Raw genomic sequence first — 23,162 nt, 5'->3', positions numbered from 1 at the left:
TTAATATTTTTAAAGCTTCTATTATATAAATCCACATTTAAGGTATATTTGATTCTCCATAAAAATATTGTAGCATCGCCATTAACGTTACTTTCCAAATTGTTTTTGCAAATTTTTCCCTGTAGTAGCATTCATATTGTATAAACTTACAATATTCCAGAAGTTCAAAGGACAGGGGTCAAATTCTTTCATCGAAAAAATTTCGATCGAAATAAAGTTTTGGAATAAGTACCTTCAACTCTTAACATTCGATATGAAGACTTTTTTATCAAAATTTAAATTTACATCAAGATAAACTATTAAAACTAGTATCTATTGAAAAATGTTCAATAAGGAATGAGAGAATTTGGTCCCTGTTTTCACCACACTAACTCATTTTAAAAGATATATATTCTTTTTCTTTTGAAGGATGCAGAAACGTCTGCAAAGTATTGTGTATCACAAAAAAGCTAAATAAGTTATTATTTCTTCAAACGTTTGCTCGCATGATTCCACTCATTTAAGAAAATGAATAGCAATGCATTTTTTCGATTGTTTTCCTTTATTACTTGTCATTTTCAAAAATATATACGTTTATTTATATATGCTCTAATGCAAATAACTAAAAATTTAACAAAAGAACTATATCTTTTATTGTAAAAAAAAATTACTTTATCTTAATACGTGGGATCTGAAGAGAAAAAGAAAAACGTAACAAATAAAACTAATCATATTGTACCGTCGTCAATTCAAAATTCAAACTATAACAACTGAAAAATAGTTGCAGAGGATATCTTAACTTCGTACTCGAAGAAGGCGTCATAAGGAAAGCCTGGAAATAAAACGTTGGGTATATACATTGCTTAAGTAAACACAATTGTATGCTGCCTCCAAGGTATAGCTCTTCATAGGCATCGGTACAACAATGTTGCACTGCAATATTATTGCGGATTCTTTAGGCCTTGTTGGAATTGTAGAGTCTGCTGTTGCTTCTTGATTTCTTCTTGCATTTCGATGGCAAGCTTCTTGTACTTTTCTGCTTCCTTTTCATTCTTTTCGGTGCCATCACCGCGCGCATACATTTGACTTAGATTGGCGCAAGCATACATATTGCGTAGTTCACATGCCTTAAACGCAAACTCAAATGCCTTTTTCATGTCCTTTTGTACAATATAATCGCTGTCCTTGACAGGTTTCTGGGTTGTTGGTGGTGCATGGGGATTGTATTCTTCGGGTTTACTTTGGACACCCGAAATGTGCATTCCAGACAAGTAAAAACATGCTGTGGCATTGTTCATATCACAACTCTTTGTCAGGTAAGTCAAGCCCTGGAAAAACGTAAATGTTTCACTGATCGTATGGAATGTATTCATTCTCCATATTACTCACTTTCTGGACATCTCTGTCGATTTCCTTTGGCATAGAACGAGACACCAACAAAAGACCAGAGTGCAGACAGGAATCAGAATCATTCAAATTGCAACCCTTTTCGTAGTAACTAAAGGCGGCTTTAGGGTCTCCTTTGCTTCCGCTCTTTCCCTTACCCAAGAAGCTATAGTTACCGAATTTAAAGCAGGATTTTGCGTAACCATAATCGTCACATGTCGATTTGTATACCTTGGAGGCTTTCTCGAAATCTTTTTTGATGCCCTCCAAATAGTCACCCAGCAAATGACAGACTACAAGAAGAAAAGGCACAAAATTAATTCCAGAGTTTTGGCAATGTGTTATTAACTTTTCTTAAGAAACAAGGAGGTTAGAATCTGCAATCTTTACAAACTAAACTAAAACTCTTCCCACCTTCCGGTTTCTTTTCAGAATAACACCCGAAGCGGTACTCCACTCCAAGTTTGTCTATGTACTCCTTAACGTCGGACTCTTTTTTTAGATCGTAGGCCATATTTTGTTCCCGATATTGATGTTGTCCGGCTTAATTGTTACTTTTTTTATTTTTTATTATTATATAAATACAAAGCCAACCAATCACGGGGAAACGGCGCTCATTGTGGATATTAAGGGTTCTACAGATTGAAAAGTTGTCAACAGGTAGGGATATGCAGATGAACAATTGAACTTGTATAGGGTATTAACAGTCTAATTTTGACACAGAAAACAATTGACTAGGGTGCTATAGATACATTTAAGCTTGTAATGCTGTACTGCTCACATGGAGCAAAAATTACAGGGGATTCCTTGGATTTCAGGGATTGATTGAGAGGTATTCAACCTTCTTCTACTTGACGACAACACCGTCAACTCTCCAACTAATTTATGAAAATGTTTGATAAACCTCACAAATGGCAATATTGATACTTAGAATAACGATTCCCAACATACCCCGTCGACAAATAGAATAAGGGTCATTTTTTCAACTTCAAAAAAGCCTCGAATTTCAAATAGCTATATAATGGCCAATATAAGGTTTCTATTGTATTTTTATTATTTTTTTTATTTTGTAATGCTAATTTAAAATTATATTTGAAGAATTTATTTAAGTCCAAAAATAGTTTGCATGTAAATCTGAAGCCCAATTATAACAAGTTTCTACAATTACTAGTACTGGAAAAAAAGTCATAAAACAAATTGTGTTGTTCAGTTTTTATTTATTTATTTTGAACACAATACGTGACCTTCCGTTGTACTATTAATACACCGCTGGAAATGCCATAATCAAGTAAATTTCAACTTGTCCAAAACATCTTTACGTTATGGAATATCAATACTTGTCATAAATAATAGATTTTAACTCTATATAATGAGTGTATTGTCAACTTGATACATGAATAAATGTCATTTAATTTTAAGATAGTATTTCTTTTCAATTACTTTATTGTTTTCAAAATTCCAACTACACGTTTCATTTTCATTACAACGATGAACACTACAAACTTGTTTTTATTCAAAATATTTGAATAATTTCATTTGGTAGATTATTGTTCTAGATATTTTAGGTGTGAGATAGGTCACCCACCTATCGCATTATGCTTTGATAATTGAAAAAAAAAAAATAATAATAATACATTGTTTATGAGGAAATCCAAAATATTGAATCTGATTACAGCTAAAGGACAGTTTTTGAGTATAACCGTTTTGATTTACTACTATTATTTTCTCTTTTGTATAAACAAATAATATTCACAACATGTTTTGTTTATTTTAGGGTTTTTATTTTTGTTGTTTGTTTGTTGTATTATTTAAATTAAATTAAAATTAATTAAGCATTAATTCGTTAAGTAAATGTGTTTTGTTGTTGTTTTGTTGTGGTTTCTTCTCTAGTTATATATCCTCGCATCATGGCAATACAATCAAAATAATTCGAAATCAGTGTACGCTTTCGAATAATTTTGACGAGTTCCTCCAGACTTGACAGATATCTTTGTTGTTGTTTTTAGAAATAGTTTTTGGTTTTATTACTGTGTACGGTATTTGTTAATAATTTACTTCTTAACCATCTTCATGAGCATGTCTGTGGACAAGGACTTGGGGCGTTCGATGGGCAAGCCCAAAGCACGATCCCAAATGAGGGAGGCCAACACACCGAGAGCGCGGGAGACGCCGAACAAGACAGTGTAGTAGTTCATTTCCTTCATGCCGTAGTATTGCAACAGGACACCGGAGTGAGCATCTACATTGGGCCAGGGGTTCTTGACCTTGCCGGTTTCGGTGAGGATTGGTGGCACGACCTTGTAGATCTTGGACACCAATTGGAAGAGTTCGTCGTTGGGCAGATGCTTGAGGGCGAACTCGCGTTGGCAGGTATATCGGGGATCTGTTTTGCGGAGTACAGCGTGACCGTAGCCGGGAACGACTTGGCCGGACTTGAGGGTCTTCCAGATGTAGTCCTTGAGTTGTTCCTCAGAGGGATTGTTACCGGCTTCCCTTTGCAATTTGCGCAACCAAACCAAGACTTCTTGGTTGGCCAAACCGTGCAAGGGACCGGCCAAACCGTTCATGCCGGCGGCGAAGGAGAGGTAGGGGTCGCTCAAGGCGGAGCCAACCAAGTGAACAGTGTGAGCGGATACGTTGCCACCTTCGTGGTCACTGTGGATGGTCAAGTAGAGACGCATCAATTCGGTGAATTGGGGATCGTCATAGCCCAACATCTTGACGAAGTTGGCGGACCAATCCAAATTGGGGTCGATGGTCTTGGAGCCCTTGCCATTGCGGTAGGTGTTGCAGTAGATGGTAGCAGCAACGACAGGCAATTTGGCAATCAAGTCCATGCTGTCTTCATAGACGTATTCCCAGTACTTGGACTTGTGAACACCCTGCAGAAAGACAAATCAAGACAAACCATTAATAAAACATGCGGAAATAAAACCCGCCTCGTCGTTCTGCACTTACCTCTGAGTAGGCCTTGGCGAATTTACTGTCGTGGTTCAAGGCAGTGATGGCAGCCGAAAATTGGGACATGGGGTGCAAGGTGGTGGGGAAGTTGTTCAACATGGTGACAACATGTTGGGGCAGGGCAGCACGTTCAGCCCATTCGCGAGACAACTGCTTGACCTGAGCCTTGGTGGGAACATCACCGGTCATCAAGAGCCAGAAGAGACCTTCGGGCAAGGGTTCAGCGCCACCTTCAGCAGCGGGCAATACCTTTTGGCATTCAGGAATGGAAAGGCCGCGGAAGCGGATACCCTCATCAGCATCCAAGACTGAAGTTTCGGTAACCAAGGCTTTAATGCCACGCATACCACCATACATCTGCAAGTATTAGGGCATATTTTGGGTTAAGCTAATTTGCTACTTTGTTGTTGTTGTATATATGACCTAAAAATGTGTTACATTTTGGGACAAGTTGTGTCCACCTGGTGGTTCCACAATTCATTGTAATACAATTTAGCAAAAAAACTGGCACAAACAAGCGGAATGTCATTTCGTGTTTCGTTTTTTTTTTTTTTCTCATTATGCAATTATTGTAAAGAGAAGAAGAAAAAATGACATAACCGAAAATCAATATGCAGTTCTTCTGAATGGGAGAGGGTGGGTGAAAACCCACAACAAAAATGCATAAAAATATAAGTCAATCGATTTGAAACAAAGTCTGTGCATTCATCATGCGACCATTTCCCCTTTCCCAATGTCTTTCGAAGTAAACAACAAGAAAGTGAATCGTTGTGTAATCACATGAAAATTATTTAGAACACGAAAAGCAGAAAATGCACATTTAATTTTAGAAGTGCCGCCGCCTTATAGTAGCGGTGTGTGGAAAGGGGGAGGAGGAAACCGGCATTTCAGTTGAAAGAAAATTAGAAAATTTAACAATTTCATGATATTCTGCTTCTGCTGCTGTTGTCGTCGTCATTCCCCTGTCTATTATTTAATCGCTTGGCATTTGGCCATAATATCATGATTCGTTTGTTGTTGTTTCCAACATCGAAAGAAAATGCATAAGAAGCACCGGCCATCTGAAGTGAAAATGATTTTTTATGTAAAAAACAAATGCCATATTCATTAGATGACAAAGGAAGGGCGCGATAATAATAACAATTCCAGTAACATTTCCATTGGAGGATATTTCAATAGAAACAGACAAACAGCAGAGTATTATTCATATTCATTTGTATTACGTAATCATAATTTTACAATTTCTTTTGAATAGTTATCAACTTGATGGAGGAACTGCTGACGTCATTATTCTTGGTTTTTTATGAACAAAATTTATTTAATGCGAGAGACATATTTTACTCACCATGTCGATGGTAGTTTCACCCATCTTGAAGGAGCCATATTGCTTCCTGAAGCTCTTGACGCGTTCCTGTTCAGCGGGAATTTTCTGGGCTAAGACTTCACGCAAACCGGAATCGGCAGTGAAGAAACGGGCATATTGGGCCAAGAAGGCATTCAATTTCTGAAATAAAATATGGGAAGAAAAAATGAGATAAAGTTTATGATAAAATTCAAATAGGTTTTATTCCAAATTGGTGTGGCGTTGTGTGTGTGTGCGTCAGATTAGATAATTGTTTGATTTTCTCCGTTTTTAATTCTTTTTTAGTTTAGAATACTTTACAGACAGTTGTAAATACTCAGATATGTTTGAGTGCTTGTGTGTTTATTGTCTAATCACACTTGCTATGTTGTAATAATTCACTTGTCACGCTATGTCAATATTGGAATGACGCGTCCGTCCGTCCGTTACAGGCCTTCAAAGTGCTTTCATTCAAAAAGAAAATAAAAACGATAAGCCATAATATTCCATAGGGAATTTTCTTTGGGTTTTGAGACTGATAACAGAAATAAAAGGTGTCATAATTTTGAGCATGACTTGAAGCAATGGCTTATCTTATACATACATACAAACATACATACATATGTATACAAATATTAGGCAAGCCATGAGAAAATTGCTAAACAAACGTGGCGTTGTCGTCTCATTTGCAATGTGATTGAACGAAGAGGGCTCTGATTAATCAGCGAGTGGGGGAATTAATGACATAAATTCTGCTAAAAATTGGAACAAAAAATACGCCCATCAGACAAATTTTATGAATAATTATGGAGCTTTAACGAGAGAAAATCATTGCGTTTTTCTTAACTTTTCAATGTGGTAAAATAAATTAAAAGGATATGTCTCTAGATCTATATTCAAACTTTTAAGGACATGTTTCTTTTTCACATTTCGACTTTTTTTCTTGTTATGGATCGTGACTGCAGATCTGCGTAAATAGGACTATTTATTGGCATAGAAATCGTCTACTTTCTTCCCCTTCTTCTTAAGTGGCCGAAATATACATCATTATTTCATTTATGTATTGTTTTTGAAGCCAATGACCCAAAACGATGGGGAAATAGACCACCCCCAAAGAGGGGTGGGATCCATGAGAATGTAGATTGAACTAGTTCCACTACACCTTGCCATCAATTAAACACAGCATAAATTAACATTATTTATCGTTCAATGATCGCGAATGTGACAAGATTGATAAAGCAAATGCTATTATTTTTAGATAAATCAATTTATTGGCTGTCGACTTCTACGTCACTTTACGATTATCTTATAAATCATTATAAATATAGAGCAATTCACAAGATAGGCGTTAACCAAATACAAAAACAACGACAACAACATCAGCTGCAATGATAAAAGCCAGCGGTGTAATTGAATATGCAAAACGGCCAGTATTTAGCACAACTTACATCACACCTTAGCTAGCGGCGAATGAATGGAAAACCAACCGCAAGGCTTTAATGTATGCCTCCTAACGTTTCTGGTGGCATGTATCATCATTCGAACATGTGCGAAATGTTCTCTTAAACGATTGCAACAAGTTGTAATTTGAAACCGACTGATGACGTGGACGGTGATTGCCATCATCATTTGTTTCTATTAGAAATGTAAATTTTCCTATTAAGAATGAAAAGTCTAAATACCGCCAATCAGCACGGCAATAGCACGATATCATTCACCTGTACTATATTTATATATAGTTCCTGGTTTAGTGTATTTGTTGCTATGAGCGTACATATGTCAAGGTTCAACGGCAAATTTACACAAGCGATCGTGTCAGATACGGTAAACATTAAGGGAAGAAGCCTAGTCGGAAGCGAGTGAATATATGCAACTAATTACCCCACTGATTGCAACCAAGTTACAATTTATTATTGGAACAATATTTCATAATTTTTGGAATAATCATTGGTTCAATTATATTCCCAATAAAATCCACATTTTTTTAATTTTTCACCTATTGTCAAGTCATTTGGCACATCTGTTTTTTTTCTATGCAAGTATATCTTAGGGGAAATAGATGTGTGTACGACGACTTCAACTCAGAGTAAATATTTCATCCATCACATGATGTCATTAGAAACACGAGTATCTGTTATTTCCCACCCAAGGTTAATAATGAATATGCATTACTCTTTAGAAAGACAAAATTAAAGAGAAAAACATTCAATTGAAAAATAAAGTAAAGGTTTGCAAAAAAAAAAAAAAATATAAATTAAATTATCCATATTTTTTATTTAAACAAACACCAGAGTTATACTTATTTTTATTCAAACAAAATTCGTTTATTAAATTAGCTTTTCAAATACGTTCAGTGTGTGCAGTTTTGATTTATTTTGTGTTAATTTTCCCCCCACATATCAGGGCGGTGGAAAAATGATATGGCAAAAAATGAAATGAAATCACATGACGTTGATAATTAAATGATCACATAATACCTGCTTCTTTGTTCGAGTTATATGCGTGTGTCAACTCAACTCAATGGGGAATTTATTTGGCGCTACTTTTAGAAAATCTTATCATCCAAACAATTTGGAACCCTTTCTTGCGTCTCTGTGTTTGTTTTGTTGGAGAAGAGTACTTCCATTTATCAGATAATAGAAAAAAAAAAGAGTATTTGTTAACATGGTTGACATTCGTCGTTATCAAATTCTTCGTCATGCTTATCTGTTATCGGTTCCGTGACTTTGTTGGGAAGGCAGTCGATATTTTCTCAGCGGCTGATAATTATCACTAAATTCTTAATACATTTATAAGCTTGATTGCAGTAAAACTATTGATCTCTAATCGAAATATTTACGAGTGCTGCTACTAGTTTTATTATTCCAAAAGTCATCTGGCAAGGGTCATAAAAGGGGATTATATGCATGCTAATTGTAGATTTTTGTGGAAAAGATAATTATATTGCACCCAATACCACAATTTGTAGAGGTTTCTTCGAATGGTAAATGTATTAAAAATAACCCATTTAGAAAAGTTTTTACCGATCTTCTCCAAGTTTTCCTAAAAAATCGCAAACAATAGAAAAGCCGATTACTTGGCAACTGTAAACTACATGCAATAGCAATAATTTCAATAATAAATGCATTCAAACTTTTTTCAATATCGTGAGCATGGCAACTGCCGTTAATGACTGTTGCCGGCTGAATGACAGCATTGACATTTAATGATAAATAAGTGCTGGGAAAATAAAATATTTTCAACTTCCTTATTTATTGTTATATGATTTTAAGTAAATTGATTTATGAATTACAGTTATTATTTCTATTTTCTCAACAATATATGGTGCTAAAAATATAACGAGAACAAACGTTAACAGAATAAAAATAAAAAAGCGAGTTTTTTACTGCTACTTTCCTATCAATGTTGAATGGCAAGATTTCTATTGACTCTTTTTCAGCTTCCATCATTTCTAGTTCAATCACCTCTTATCTTCCGAAAGTTGAATGAAATAGTTTTAAGTTCAGGGACCTTATATAAATGAATACATTTTATGAAACAATTGGATATGAACGAAGTTTGATTCGTTCCATTCGTAGCTCCCAATATCATTGAAAACATATTCCAAAAAAAAAATATTAGAAAGTAGTAACCATTTGAAACAAGTTATTATTGCATGGGGATGATTTTGACCAGATTTGTGCGCAATTTTCATGCTCACTCTCGCACTCTCCCACTAGAACACAAGTGGTATGATAAAAACAGTTGATATGTATATGTTTGGTGGATGCTTAAATTATGTCTATCTTACGTAAGAGAGACACAAAGAAGGCATTTAAAAGAAAATGAAAATGTTTTTTTCAGTATTTTTAGAATTAAATACCACGAGACGCCAGCAATACGAATATTTGGCCGCACGAAGCCATACATCACATTTTCATACAGAATTTTCTTTGTCTCCTGAATTGTCGTTGTTGTATATTGTGGCGTAAAAAGACTTTCATAAAGGCTAATGTCTAATAGCCAGCCAAATAGTTCAATAACCGTAGCAATCAAAACGAAATGGTATAAAAATCTTCCCATCCTTTGATACACCCTTCCACTACAAAACAAAAACTTCTTTACAATCTCATTAAGCCGAACAAATGTCATCCTATGTACACTGCGAACTTTTCAATCACATCGTTCCGGTTAATTCCAGTTAGCACACTGATATTGACCCATATTGTTGTCTTCTGTTTTAATTTGATTAGAATTATTAAATTTCAATTCCGAAGAAAAAGGCGGAAAAAGTGTCGAGCCTCGCTGTGAGTTTGTGTGTATGCTCCCTCCATAGTATTGATAACGTGGTAATCAATGTGAGTGGAACACTGGCGCGCAAATTAATTGAATATGCAAACCCAGTTGCCTCCCTTTACCCCGCACAAAATAAACACGCACTTGCTCTCACATCAAAACTGTAGTGGCAGCAAGAACGTTTCTGCACCCGTCAAGGGAAGTGCATTAATATGGAAGGGGAAAGATGTGGTGGCCAGACAGTTGTAAATGAAAAAAAAAAAAGCAAAACAGTTTGTCGACAGTACAGCAAATGAGGACCAGCTGAAGTACTTCTGGGGAGTACGTTTGTTTTGTTATTAAATTTGCTTTCAAGTTGAATTTTTGAATCAGAGAAATATGGGAAGGGACCTCCTTTCCAAGAACATTTCAATAGAAAGATTTTGAACTTATATAGAATATTTATTCCAAATATCAGGGGGTTAATTACTAAAACAAAACTTGGAACTTTCCGTATAGGTTAAACTAAGTGCGTTGCCACTGGCATTGTGCGCCTTATCACCTTTAGCCAGGAATATGACGATTTAACGCATGATTTGAAAAAAAAAACACGAGTTACTGTCTGATGGTTGTTTAAATATTAAATATATAAATTAAACATTATCGCTTGGTGGAAGACAGCAGACAGACCTCCCTAACTCTGGACCAGCATCTGAAGGTTGTATTTCCGAACAAAGGTTATTTCCAAAGACTTGGAATTGGCAGACAAAAATCAGATCAGAAAATAATATTCCGCTTAAATGGAACTTTACAATCTATATATGTATATCTAAGAAAAAACGTTAAAAATAATAAATATTAGCACTAAATTAGCAATAAATATATAGCACTCGTAGCGAATTTTAATGACGTCCACGCCGACACAATGTAAACGTCATTATCTGTGTTCATGAGTAGTTTGGCCAATCCACACACGTGCCTCCCCCTCCTTCTCTTGGCTCCTATCAGTTTCCATAAAAAAAAAATACAAACATTTTCCATGATTTCTCTACGTCACTGAGAAAATAATGCCGGAAAATTTGCTGTGATATAGATAGCATTGAATGTATGGCATATTTAAATAAATAATTCGCGTAGCAATGTGTTATGCCAACAGGGTTAAATAATGATGGAAAACTGTGTTGATTTGTTCTACTCAAAGAGAAAAAGAAAAGCTTTTCTAGAATAGGCCAAATAAAAACAGATTTTAGTTAATAACACTTAAAAATGTTTTATCTAAACAAGCAAAAAAACATCAGTTCGACATGTGTGGTAGTGGTGGAGGTGGTGATGTCATAACGAATGTTTTACATCCAAAAGATTTTTATTTTTAACAAAAACAATACCTACGAAGGCTAAAAGCAAATGAACTTTGAATTCGATCGAAATTAACAACAAAACGCTTTTATGTGTCTGGAGTCGGTCGAATAAGTAAATTACATGCAAATTATCAATTTCAAATGTACCTGAGTTGCAACTTTGTTCTTCTCCCAACACACAGTTTACTTAAAAATATTTGAAGAAATAAATTGTCTGAAATCCATTGGCGTGTTTGCTTATCATTCGTTCTATGCGGAAAGATAACAACCGTGCCAATTGACGCCAATGGCCAAAAGTCATTAAGATAAAAAGCAAAATCTCCTCAAAAAGATCTAGATTATTTTAGCATTGTTATTCAGTTGTGAGTGCCAATGCGATTGTTGGAAAATTTTCAACAGGGAGCTAACTATAAATTTAATATGATTTAAGTTATTGCTGACGAACGAACTATTTTGTGCAGTAAAAATAAATACGACAGCTAATCAGATATTTTGAATTACATGAAAAAGTTCAAGAACATGACTGAAACCGGTTTCCTAAATGTAGGAAATATATGGATAAATTTGAAGGTCTTTTTAACAAGAAACACACAGTCGGGTTCCATGTCATTACACAATTGAGTCACAATTGAAAATTTGTTAACAAATCTCCAAACAATTGAAAAAAAGAAAACGAAACGATGTTTTGTAAGACAATAGCACACAACGAAACAGTTCTCCTCATAAAGAATATACGAATTTGAAATGGGAAAAAAATTGTAAAAACTTCTGGTTATACTTCTAATTAAAGATTATTTCTTCAAATACTCAATAACTTAATGTTTTATTCCTAAAAAAGACTACCCCCTTTATACTCAAACTGGAAGAAATGTGTTTTTGTTTTATCAAAAGACATAAATGCGAAATTTGTGTTCCAAAATTAGCCAAGTAGATATATTAAAAGTCGTTCTTGTTTCCAAACGAGATCTGAATGTAATCTTTATTAGCGCAGTTCAATCACCTTATCGTATAAGCGTGTAGTAGAGGAGAAAACGGCAAATCAAAAAATGTTTGTGGAGCAATGTTTAAAAATAAATGCTAATATGTCGCCATAGTCTCAAGAAATAATTTGCGAGTTCTTAAAATATTTTTAGGTACCTATGTATTATTAAAGATTTTATTATTTTTTTTACTTAAAAGCAACTTTATCGACAAAAAGAGATTTTAAGCAAAATTCCCTAAAAATGTTTAAACATTTACAATTTCGGCCAGGCCGGCTTTGTTGGTAACTCTTTAGGAGATAATGAAAATCTGATTAGAATTCATTACTCTCATGGATTTCTACCTAGGTGATAACCTCCTCAGGAAAAGGTGCACTAAATTGCATGCCCCCAAGATGCAACTAACTTCAACAAAAAATTGAATTTTGCCTTCACTCAAGTCTGAAAATCATATATACATAGGTTTTATATCACACTATATCGGCTACATAACGTATATTATTATATATGAGCTGTATTAGAAACATCTTTGCAAATTTAATTCAGTTCAGGTAATGCTGGAACTTCTATATATTCCCCATCGCCCTAGTTAACTTTTAACTGGTGAGGTGACATATTTTATAACGTGGCGGTAAATTTTACCCCTCGAAATTTTACAACAAAAAAATTGTTATGTTATATGTTTAATTTTTTTTTGATAATTTTTTTTATATATATATATAAACTTGTATATTTTAAATTACGATAAGTAAAAGAAAAACAGATTTTTTTCATTTAAACAAATCTTTTATTCATCTCAATAGAAGAGAGAATTTCAAGAAAATTTGAAGGGAGGATAAAATTTACCACCACCTCGTTAGTTAAAGGTTTAAATTAAAGCAAGTATTCGATTTTATAGGATTAAGGGCGTACGGAAAATTCAATATTTGAAACACTACTCCTAATTACACAATGGGTATGGTCGGTTTTTATAACACTTTTTTTAACTTCAATAACATGCCACTTAATAAAAGGGGTTCCATTGAAAATAGTAGCCGGAGTAGGATACAATTCTATAGTTGAAGAAATCAAATTTCAACTATGGGACAGGAGAGTTAAGAAATGTTAATTACAATATATAATTATTTTGTCAAAAATACCCACCCAAAATTAGCCATATACGGTTTTCAATTATTTCCAAATACACTTGTGTGGCAATCAACACCCAGTGGTTACATAAACATCTAGACACACCTATCAAAAAAAGCCGAGAACAAAACAAAGCACAAATCTAACTATAATTAGTTTATTAGAATTACCTAAACATTATAGTTTATATTTAATGTTAGCCCAATAATCCCTCTTTTCCCACATTTATTATTGACACCTGTCATTAGCCAACAAAGCGAAATAAGGTCATTCATATTCGTGCCGCCACAAATTAACAATTTACTTGGCCGTGTTAATTGTATCCATCACAAAATATTAACAAATAAAATTGCAACTAATTTCAATGCAAAAATTATAATTTTGTTTGTTATGTAATGGGGCAGTGGGTAAACTATATGGAACAGCAACAACAACAAAAACGATATGAGATTTTTTCAACGCAAGCGTAAAAAAGGCATGATAAAAGAAAGTAGCAGGCGGCAGTTTTTTTTTCTAAACCATCAAATGAGCAAGCTATACCCCTAGTGAAGAGTAGTAAAACTCTCACTCTCTCTCTTATTCTCCCACTTTTTTGTTCTATGGTAGAGAACGGCTCTTATCATTTTGGTCACACATTTCTTCATGGCTAAAACCCAAGGAGGTCAGCCAAAGAGCCTAACTACCAAACAATTGTTACAAAACCTAATTCACATTCATAATTAGTTTTAAGAAGAAAAAAAAACTGAACCACGTTTACACATCATCATAATCGCGTATCTCGGTTTACTTGTGTCACACACAAACTCACTCACACCACATTGACAACGGAATATATAGTAGAGTTGGATTAACCCTACTTTTCACTGTGCTGTTCAAGTTAATGATTTCTACAATAGGGGAACGCAGGCAGCGAACAAGGGGACGATGACTTTCTCGAAATACTCAAGAGAGTTCAAAGTTTACATTACTGGGGTGATTTACTCCAGCTCAATGGAAAAATCGGAGAATATGCTACAGTTCTGGAACATCAATACACATGGTGGTGGCACCGGCAATGAATTGTCTTTTTTTATTAATCTTCGGGGGTTCTATACAACGTGACTAGTAATCTTCCAAAGCATTTAATCGTAGTGTACACGCACATCACACCACCGCCATCAAGTCTTAAATCATTGGCAATTTCTGATTTTGCACGCATTAACTCACACACACACACACACTTGGGAAATTATTGTAACTCACCTGAGCCTCTGGCAATTTACGCGTTGAAATACGGTACAACGACATTGTGTTTGAATCGGTTTATCTTACTTCCTACAAATAGACACAAGAAAAGGAGAACAAGGAATCAAAATCACGTTCTTTTCACTTATTCGCGTAGAGTTTTTATTAAAGGATTTCTATTTTTTCTTTCCTTTCCAAGTTTTTTTTTTCATAGAAATTAATAGCACACGCTTGCTTTTGTTTTTGATTTATAGACCAAAAAGCAACAACAACTGTCAAAAGGAAGGAATTGTTCTTTCGGTCTTTCTTTGGTGGTCGGAGCAGAAAAAGAATGGAAGCACTCACAACAATACACTCTCGCACTCTCGTAATCTCGTAACACACGGATCCGTTGGTCGTCGTTGGTTGTTGTTAAGAACCCCGCGAATGGCGAATGAATGTTCCAAATGTGAATTAGGGATCCGTAAGTCGACTTTCGACTTATCGATTTTTTGATGGCGAAAAATCATTCGCGTAAAGTTATCGATAGCATCGATTTTTCACAAATTACCGGGTGATTCAGAGCAGCATAAATTCACATTAAATACAATTTTCAATTATGCGAAAAAAAGAATAGAAAAACAAAATTAATTTATAAAATTATAAATGAAAATGTCCCTTAAAGGATTACATTTTGTTTAACAAAAATGCTCATACCCCTGTTATTTATGTCAAACAATAATGACTCTTTTGCAAAACCGATAAATATCTACCATTTTTACAATTTTATTCAATATTGTAAAGGAAAATCGGTTTTCGTAGTAACATTTGTAGAATCTTCAAGGTTCTGGAACTGATCATGAATCTCTGAATGGAATCGAGGAATTTTCCACTACCAACGGGATATATAGATCGACTATCGATCTTTGGATTTGTTTTACAAACGTCATAATCGACTTTCAGATCCCATATATTTTACTAACATACCGTTTGCACAGGACTAATTGTAAATCAGAGTTGCATTTTGCTGCCACATACACATTGATTTAGTTATTCTCGTCACTTTCAAAAAATTATTATTACAAACAATGAAAAAATGAATATTGCTGCCAAACAGTATAACCAGATATATAAATGAATAAACAGAAAATAAACTAAGGCGTACGCTTTTTTGTTCATCTCTCTTCGAAAAGAACCTAATGCTCTAAAATTTCAAGTGAAACGGAAAGCCAGAGAGATATTTGCTCTCTTTTAGGACCTTCAAAAAATCTATTTATTTCTTATTTTTCAATATCATAAAGGGAAAATCGGTGGTCGTAGTACAAAACAGACCAACTATCACACACCTTTTGCTTAGATGTACAAATGGTCTGTTCCAGCACTGCAAGAATGTCAAAGGTTTGACAACAATAACCGATTTCCCCTTTATAATATCAAAAAAAAAAATATTCGAAAATAGAAGATTCTTGCAGGTTCCACACAGTATAGTCGAATATATAAATGAGTAAACGATAACCCCAGATATTCAAGTGTCATTGCTGTTTAGCCTTGTTTCTACTCTAATCAAAAACCACTTTGTAGAGTTGCCATTTTCTTGTCAAGGGAATAGAATTGCCATGTGAGACAAATGGTTGCTATAAGGAATGGCATTGCCTTTCGGACGTTTGTGTCTGTGATTGAATAAATGGAATTGAGAGAGATGGCAATGAAAAATATTTGCAACAGATGTCGCCATAGTTATTTATTCATGTTGTGCATTACAATTTAGTATAGTTCGAAATAAAGTTTTTTCGGAACGAATTGGAAATCAAGAATGTATTAAATTTATAAAAGATGACGACAACATTTTTTTCTTTCAAGCTCTGATTGTACTCTTGTTTATATCTCTTTTAGGACGATAAAGTGTATAGCCAATAAATAATAAACACTCTGGTTTAATTTGCAATTCAGCCAAAAGGGAATTTTACCACTCGATTCAAGGTTTTCCAAAACAACAAGATATCCTTGAAGCGAGTAAAAATCAAATCTCATTATTTTCTTATTTCAACATTTGTTTATAAAAGTGGCTCTGTGGTCAGTAAATACAAGTTTTTTGCCATGCCGCTAATAATAAACAATGATAGCTGAAGAATTTTTTAGTAGAAGTCCCCTAATAATTTCAAAGAGAAAAAGAAACATCTGCAGCATCCTTTTCTAGAAAACTGGATCACATTTCGATTCATCTGGAAAACATGAAATTTGTACACATCTGTCCTGTGGAACAATGAAACGTTTTGTCCTTTGAAAACTTAAGAAGATTTAGAAAAGTTTTCTCGGACATCCTTCAAGAAAAACATGCACCCATTATTCATGTCAACAAATGTGGTCCATTTCTAGTTTTTTCTTGTTGTCGGGTAAACAATAGGCCATAACGGTCCGTTTCAAGAGAGTGGACAATGGCCAGTTGTTGGTGCCGTACCCCATTCGTGTCCAACTTATCCCTTTTGGGAGAAAAACTATTTCTCATTGTTTAAACTAACTATTCTATTGTTATTTGATAGCTATTCTTTTTTTGTTAAAAAAAAAAAAAACATTTGTTTGATTAATGTTTTGGACAAAGATGTTGATTCCGTCTGATTGCTGTGAAACACATACATTGTTGTTGATTGAACCGGCAACAATTTTCAATTAAACAATTGAAGCAGGATATCAAAACAACTTTTGGAATCCCAGATGTCTTTCAAGGCAATAGCAAGCCTTGGGAGAACTTTTCATATTCAAGGTCACTTCGACTTTTTTTCCTGGCCGGTTTAGGTTTTTGAAACCTTTAGAAAGCCTTGATGAAAAAAAATGATTGGGAACAAGAATTTAATCCCATTGAAGAAGTGTCGATTATAGAACTGCAATTCCCTTGGGAACATAAAAAAACCACAAGATCGCATCAATTATTTAATTTTAAAACATCTCTCCTGGTTTTTTATCATTTTCACAAGCTGTCTGTTACCCAAAATTTTGGGCTCATTTCCCATACTTCCTTAAGATTGATCTGCTGTACATAAAATATCATTATATTTTTTGTTTTTGAATAAATACACTTTCTTATTTTAATATCTCCCAGGGAGTATGGATTAAAATTTATTGCTCTCTGTCACACATTGGATCGTTGAGCATGTCCCTTTCCAGTATTATGTCTTGGCTTATCCTTAAATTACTTTGTACAAAAATATATATCATTTCAAAACTCTAATTAATTTTTGTTTTTCTTTTCAAAAAACAACCGTTCGTCGCCCTCCCCAAATGACAATGTTGAAAGTGTTGGGAATATCGCATTTAATCCTCGCTGCAAAAATCGTGCATTTGGCCAGACATTCGACAAAGCAAAGCAAAGAGCAGCTGTTTCTCATTTCAATTCGCCAAAGCATAACGCGTGCCAAAAACGCCAAACAACAACAACAACAACTACAGTAAATTGTAACAAAAACTATATCCATCCACCCGACACATCGAAATGAGTTTCAAAATGATGAATTGTAGTCAATGTCCGATACAGGCCACAAAGAGAGTTCTACGGATCCCAGGATCTTAATCAAATGCCTGCAAGCATGTGTCACTTTGGATGAGAGGACGACAGCGAAAGAGAGAGTGAGAGCGGTGTGTGTGTTTTGGCAACAGAAAATTATTAGATCTATATGGAATTTTATATTGTTGTTGTTTGTTTGTTTGGTTGGTTGGTGAGGAGGGTGCAAACGTGTGTTCCCAAATGGGACACCAGGATGAAATCGAACACATGAATATTCGCCAACAACCACTAAGGGACAATAGTGCGTGCTTGTGTTCTCAAAAAGAAAAGGGAGTCTGTTGTTGACTTAACAAAGGACATGCGTGTTTCAGCTGCGCCTATGATGAGTTGAGACCAACAAAACAAAAAAAGGAAATGCGGAAAGATTGGGAAACGTCTGCTCTGATCAGATGCAGCCAAATAAAATGTTGCTTTGGTTTCACTCCCGTCACGCTTAAGCTTAGCTTTGCTTAACAAGATAAATTAACCACAGCTTTAAATGAGACAGCTAGCAAGGAAATTGGAAACATTCCAGAAAAAAAAACATTTGGCCAATGAAGAGTATGTTGAAAGCACATGACCTCTGTAAAATCCGCTAAATGAAATCGGCCTTGACTTTTATCCACAACAAATCAATCTAAAGAGTTAGGTGATGTCTGACTGGCTGACAGTTCATGAACGCCCAGACGAAACAGCTGAGGCGATCTTTGAGTGTCACTACTGGAGCGAAATGAAAAATAGAAGTGTTAATAGTAGTTGCCTTCCAGAGCCTTGATGTAATACAATATTGAGCTATTTTCACAAGTTTTCACTTGAACGCCGTGGCCATACCCGAACATCTAGTAAACATTGAAGGCCAAACAAATAAAAAATCAGCTAAGTTTTTTTCTTTTAATACCCTCCTCCATTTGGGAAAAACTTGAAAATTTTCAAAAAAACTACCACTTAAATGAAAACCGTTATATGGGGGCTATACGAAGATGTGGATCTGCATACAAAAATTTTTGTCATAGGCTGTACTACCCATTAAGAACTTCAAATACGAAATTTCATGTAATTCCTGTAAATAATGTCGCTAAAATCATGAATATACCGAATATCGGGAGGTATATAATTATATAGGGGCCATACGAAAACGTGGACCTACATGGCCCATTTACGAACTTAACCTGCTTCCTGGTAAACTATGTATGTATGCAAAATTTTAGCCTTCTATCTCACTTTGTTCGAAAGATAGCGTGATTAAAACAGACAGACAGACCGACAGAGAGACAGACGGACATCCCTAAATCGCCTTAGAATTTTACGCTGATCTAGAATGTATATACTTTTTAGGGTCTTTCATTAATATTTCGAGGAGTTACATACGGAATGACAAAGCTAATATATGGAGGGTATAAAAAAGAGAGCACACACAAATATGTCGGTTGTTTTACAACTTTGTATATAATAATATAATTTTGAAGAATTGCCATTTTTACTAATTTTCCATTCCTCCTTTTTGGCAAAAAAGTCGTATTAAAGCTAAAATGGCAAATTTAAAGTATTATTGTTAAATTGGGCGCCAAATGAGAAAAATGAGACCTTTCAGGCAAAAATGTTCTAAAAATAACTAAAAATTGTCCATATCGGAGGGAGGGGGCCCGGACCCTGGGTACATCGGTGCTATACCATATATATATTTATATCATAAATATAAATGTACTATACCATAAAGCATTTCTTCAAAAATCCGGGGGAGCGTCTAAAAGTATGCTATAAAAATGCTAAAGATAAATGTGGTAAATATTCCCATGATGTTTAACCTAGTCTTTAATTGCGGTGAAGTTCAATTTGGAATTCTCATTGATCAATATGTTAAATGAGAATAGATAGAAGTGAGGGAGAATTAAAAGTGGCTAGCCTTCTCATCAATTTTTCAAAGGGGCACCAACATTTTTAAATTGGAGTGCACATTTTTTAAAAAGACCCCTTAACAAAGTGAAATCGAAGCCACTGAATAATGTTTCTTAAAAAGAAATAAATTTTTAAATGGCTTCATGAGTAAACTAATTGAAAAATTGAAGAATCAGGAGAAATCCTTAATTAATGACCTAAAGAAGTGGTGAAACATAACCTCGAATTCCTGTGAATATAAATACATAAGAAACGCCATGTTATGTGATTTTGGCAATCTAGGAGCCAGATCATATTAAAATCTTCCAGAGAGTAGAAGATGAAACATATCTTAAAAGTCCTTTCGCCAAAGTAATATCCTGACTCTATTCAAACTTAGATTAAAGGGCATTTCAATTCCTCCATTTTTTTTGGTAATGGAATGGTCTTGCAAGATTTAATTAAAACAAAGAATGATGCAACAACAACAACAAAAAGAAGAACAACAACAATGCTCGGTGCCTAGTGACAGATTGGAAAAAAAATGGCGTTGATGGATTTGGCAAACATAAAGCATTTTCGCCATTTCCCAACTTCCCAGCATTTCCGGTCATTGCAAAAGGCTTTAATTTCAAAGACAGTTTTTTTTGTTTGCTGTTGACTCTTGATGCCACCAAATGTGGTGTGCATTGCTGCCGATGGCTGGCTGGATGACGGACTAGATGGTTGCCTGTTGCATGAACAAAAAAAAATTGTGCATATTTTTTCATATGTCTAGCCGCTAGAGTTGCATGGAGTATGATGTAATAGATGGGACATATTCATATGTTTGGCTGTGTGTTGCAGCTTGGATTTGTAAGGACACACACACACATACATAGATATACATGTATATGAATACATGTTAATGGGTGGCTGAGTGTGCATATTTTCCACATTTGCCAATGTTGGTGTGCATCAACATTTCACTAGGCATCTGCATGGAACAATACCACCACTACCACCATCACAGACAGGCCCATTTGTCTGTATGTCGGTATGTTTGCCATGAGTGCTTTTGTCCATGGCATGGTCGCCGTTTTTTGTTTTGGACATGCAATCTGAAATTTGAATAGGATTGGATGGCGGTTGTTCAAAGACCAAGTCTGGATGAAATTTGATTGGGGATAGAGGCAAATAGAAAGGCTTTCGAACATTGCATGTTGCAAATTCTTGAAGGTAATTCACCAGTGCAAAACGTTTGCTAGGAAAATGTTGTACCTAAAAGGCAAGCTTACACGGTTGAATTCGATTTCGATTTGGACGAAATGTCCGGTGTGATGCGACAATGGAATATCCTACGCCAAAGTAAACGGGGACTACTTTAGAAATAATGTTCCCTCAGGAGAGTATCTTGTGAGAGTTGTAAAGATACGATATTTGTTAAAGTTATGTCTCAAAGAGCTATATAAGAGACGTGTTACCCCAAAAGACTAGTTTACACATCATGTTAGAAACACACGTCAAAGACATGTAATATATAAAGATGGGACACTTCATTGTTGTTTTGGTTCAATAGATGGCGCTGGTAGTAGAAAAAATATGTTATGTTACCATATCGTGACTCAAGGCCAGATTCCATATCGTGTTAGAGTCATATGTAAAGTGATTCCTTTTTATATAATCATCAATTTTCTAACAGACTATTAAGAGCGTCCAATAATTTTTAAACTTAAATGAAGACCAAAACAATATAAAATATATGCTTTCAATTCTATATAAAATACATATATTATATATGTTTTTACACTATACAATAATATATTATGCTAAACTGTACTATACTATACTATACTACGAAGCATTTCCTGTCATATAACAAATTGTATGAAGCGGCTTAAAGTATGTTATGAAAATGATTACCATAAATATAGAAAAAAAGCTTTACATGTGACCCTAACATTGTGTGTATTCTAGCCTTTAGCATTATGTTATGATCTAATAAAGCTGATACTTTTATAAGGGTTTTGCTGATTTTTATCGATTAAAATTACTCGGAAATGCCTAGGAATAGAGTTTTGAGGACATGAATATCATATAGGCAGCTTTTATTCTTGGTTTCTGCTATTTCTTGCCGACTTCGGAATAACATATTTCTGTAAGGTTTCGAATGCATTTTTTGGCCACCCATTGTCCGATCGAGATATTAAACGGCAGTATGCATTTTATCCAATCTTTATAGTTTTATGGCATTGCATATGTAAACATATCTTTATCTTTGCCATTTTTATAGCATATTTTTAGGCGCTCCTCACAATTTCCAAATCTAATATTAATAAATTAATATATTTAAAGTATTAGTGTAGAATATATGAAGTATATATGGTTTTGTGTATTATATAGTTTATACAGTGTAATGTTTTTTCAAGTTACAGCATTGTTTGGAATCGCCTAAAATTATGCAATACAATTGGTAAATATTGATGTGAACTAGTCACTTTGTCGAGACAATCTCCTTCTCCTCCGTGACAAGCTAATTTTTGGCCCCAATAGGAGTTATAAATACCAAAGAACGTCTCTCAGCGGTCTGTACCCCGCGAATTTTAGGTCCATTGGAATCTGGACATGCGGTTTTAAATAAAACACTTATTTCGTATCTCATTATTTATTCTGTATCCGAAAAGTATGCTCTTATTGTTAACTGCTTCAAGAAGAATTAGTTCAATTATATCAATAGGTGTCGCTACTTTCGAAATAAGATTTTTTGAAGATTTAAAAACGTCCTGGGACTAATATTTCAAACCTCAATACACATCGGTGGTGACCTTCATTTTAAACCTAACTTGTTTTAATATATATACATAGTATCCAAGGTAGCCCGAAATTAATCATTTGCTAATGGGCCGGGATGAATTTTTCCATCTAAAAATAGGACATTTTAAAAAAAAAATCCACATATTCTAATTGAAAGTAGTGTCACCTGTAGTCGCCTGCCTTTGTTGTTTTCCAATTTCCCTATATTGCTTTAATTTTATAGTTCTGCTCGACTAGTAGCAGACCAAAGTGGTCTGTCTCTCTCCGGGTGTCTGCCTGCCTGCCTCCCCACCATCCATCCAATCGTCCAATTGTCTGCCCAGCCCAAATATCTTCTTTGTACTTGCAACGTACCATTGCCTTGT

The 23,162-nt window shown here is 34.7% G+C and overlaps 2 protein-coding genes across 2 annotated transcripts; both read right to left on the bottom strand.

Moving 5' to 3' along the window:
- Positions 1-638: 638 nt before the first annotated feature.
- Positions 639-2,006, bottom strand: LOC101888460 (cytochrome c oxidase assembly factor 7 homolog). The gene is made up of 3 exons (XM_005177285.4): positions 1,780-2,006; positions 1,369-1,658; positions 639-1,307 (listed from the first exon to the last, which is right to left on the bottom strand). Exons 1-3 carry the CDS (start codon positions 1,877-1,879, stop codon positions 921-923), a joined length of 777 nt encoding a protein of 258 aa, XP_005177342.1. The 5' UTR covers positions 1,880-2,006; the 3' UTR covers positions 639-920.
- A 766-nt stretch (positions 2,007-2,772) lies between these two features.
- LOC131802297 (probable citrate synthase, mitochondrial) lies at positions 2,773-15,115 on the bottom strand. The gene is made up of 5 exons (XM_059122300.1): positions 14,958-15,115; positions 14,631-14,702; positions 5,672-5,830; positions 4,324-4,683; positions 2,773-4,247 (listed from the first exon to the last, which is right to left on the bottom strand). The coding sequence occupies exons 2-5, from the start codon at positions 14,673-14,675 to the stop codon at positions 3,417-3,419; spliced, it is 1,395 nt and encodes a 464-aa protein (XP_058978283.1). The 5' UTR covers positions 14,676-14,702; positions 14,958-15,115; the 3' UTR covers positions 2,773-3,416.
- Positions 15,116-23,162: the final 8,047 nt, after the last annotated feature.

Source organism: Musca domestica, unplaced genomic scaffold (assembly GCF_030504385.1).
Source record: "Musca domestica strain aabys unplaced genomic scaffold, Musca_domestica.polishedcontigs.V.1.1 20, whole genome shotgun sequence".
Lineage (NCBI taxonomy): Eukaryota > Metazoa > Arthropoda > Insecta > Diptera > Muscidae > Musca > Musca domestica.
The sequence above is the reverse complement of the archived record's forward strand: the minus strand, read 5'-3'. Positions and strand labels throughout refer to the sequence as shown.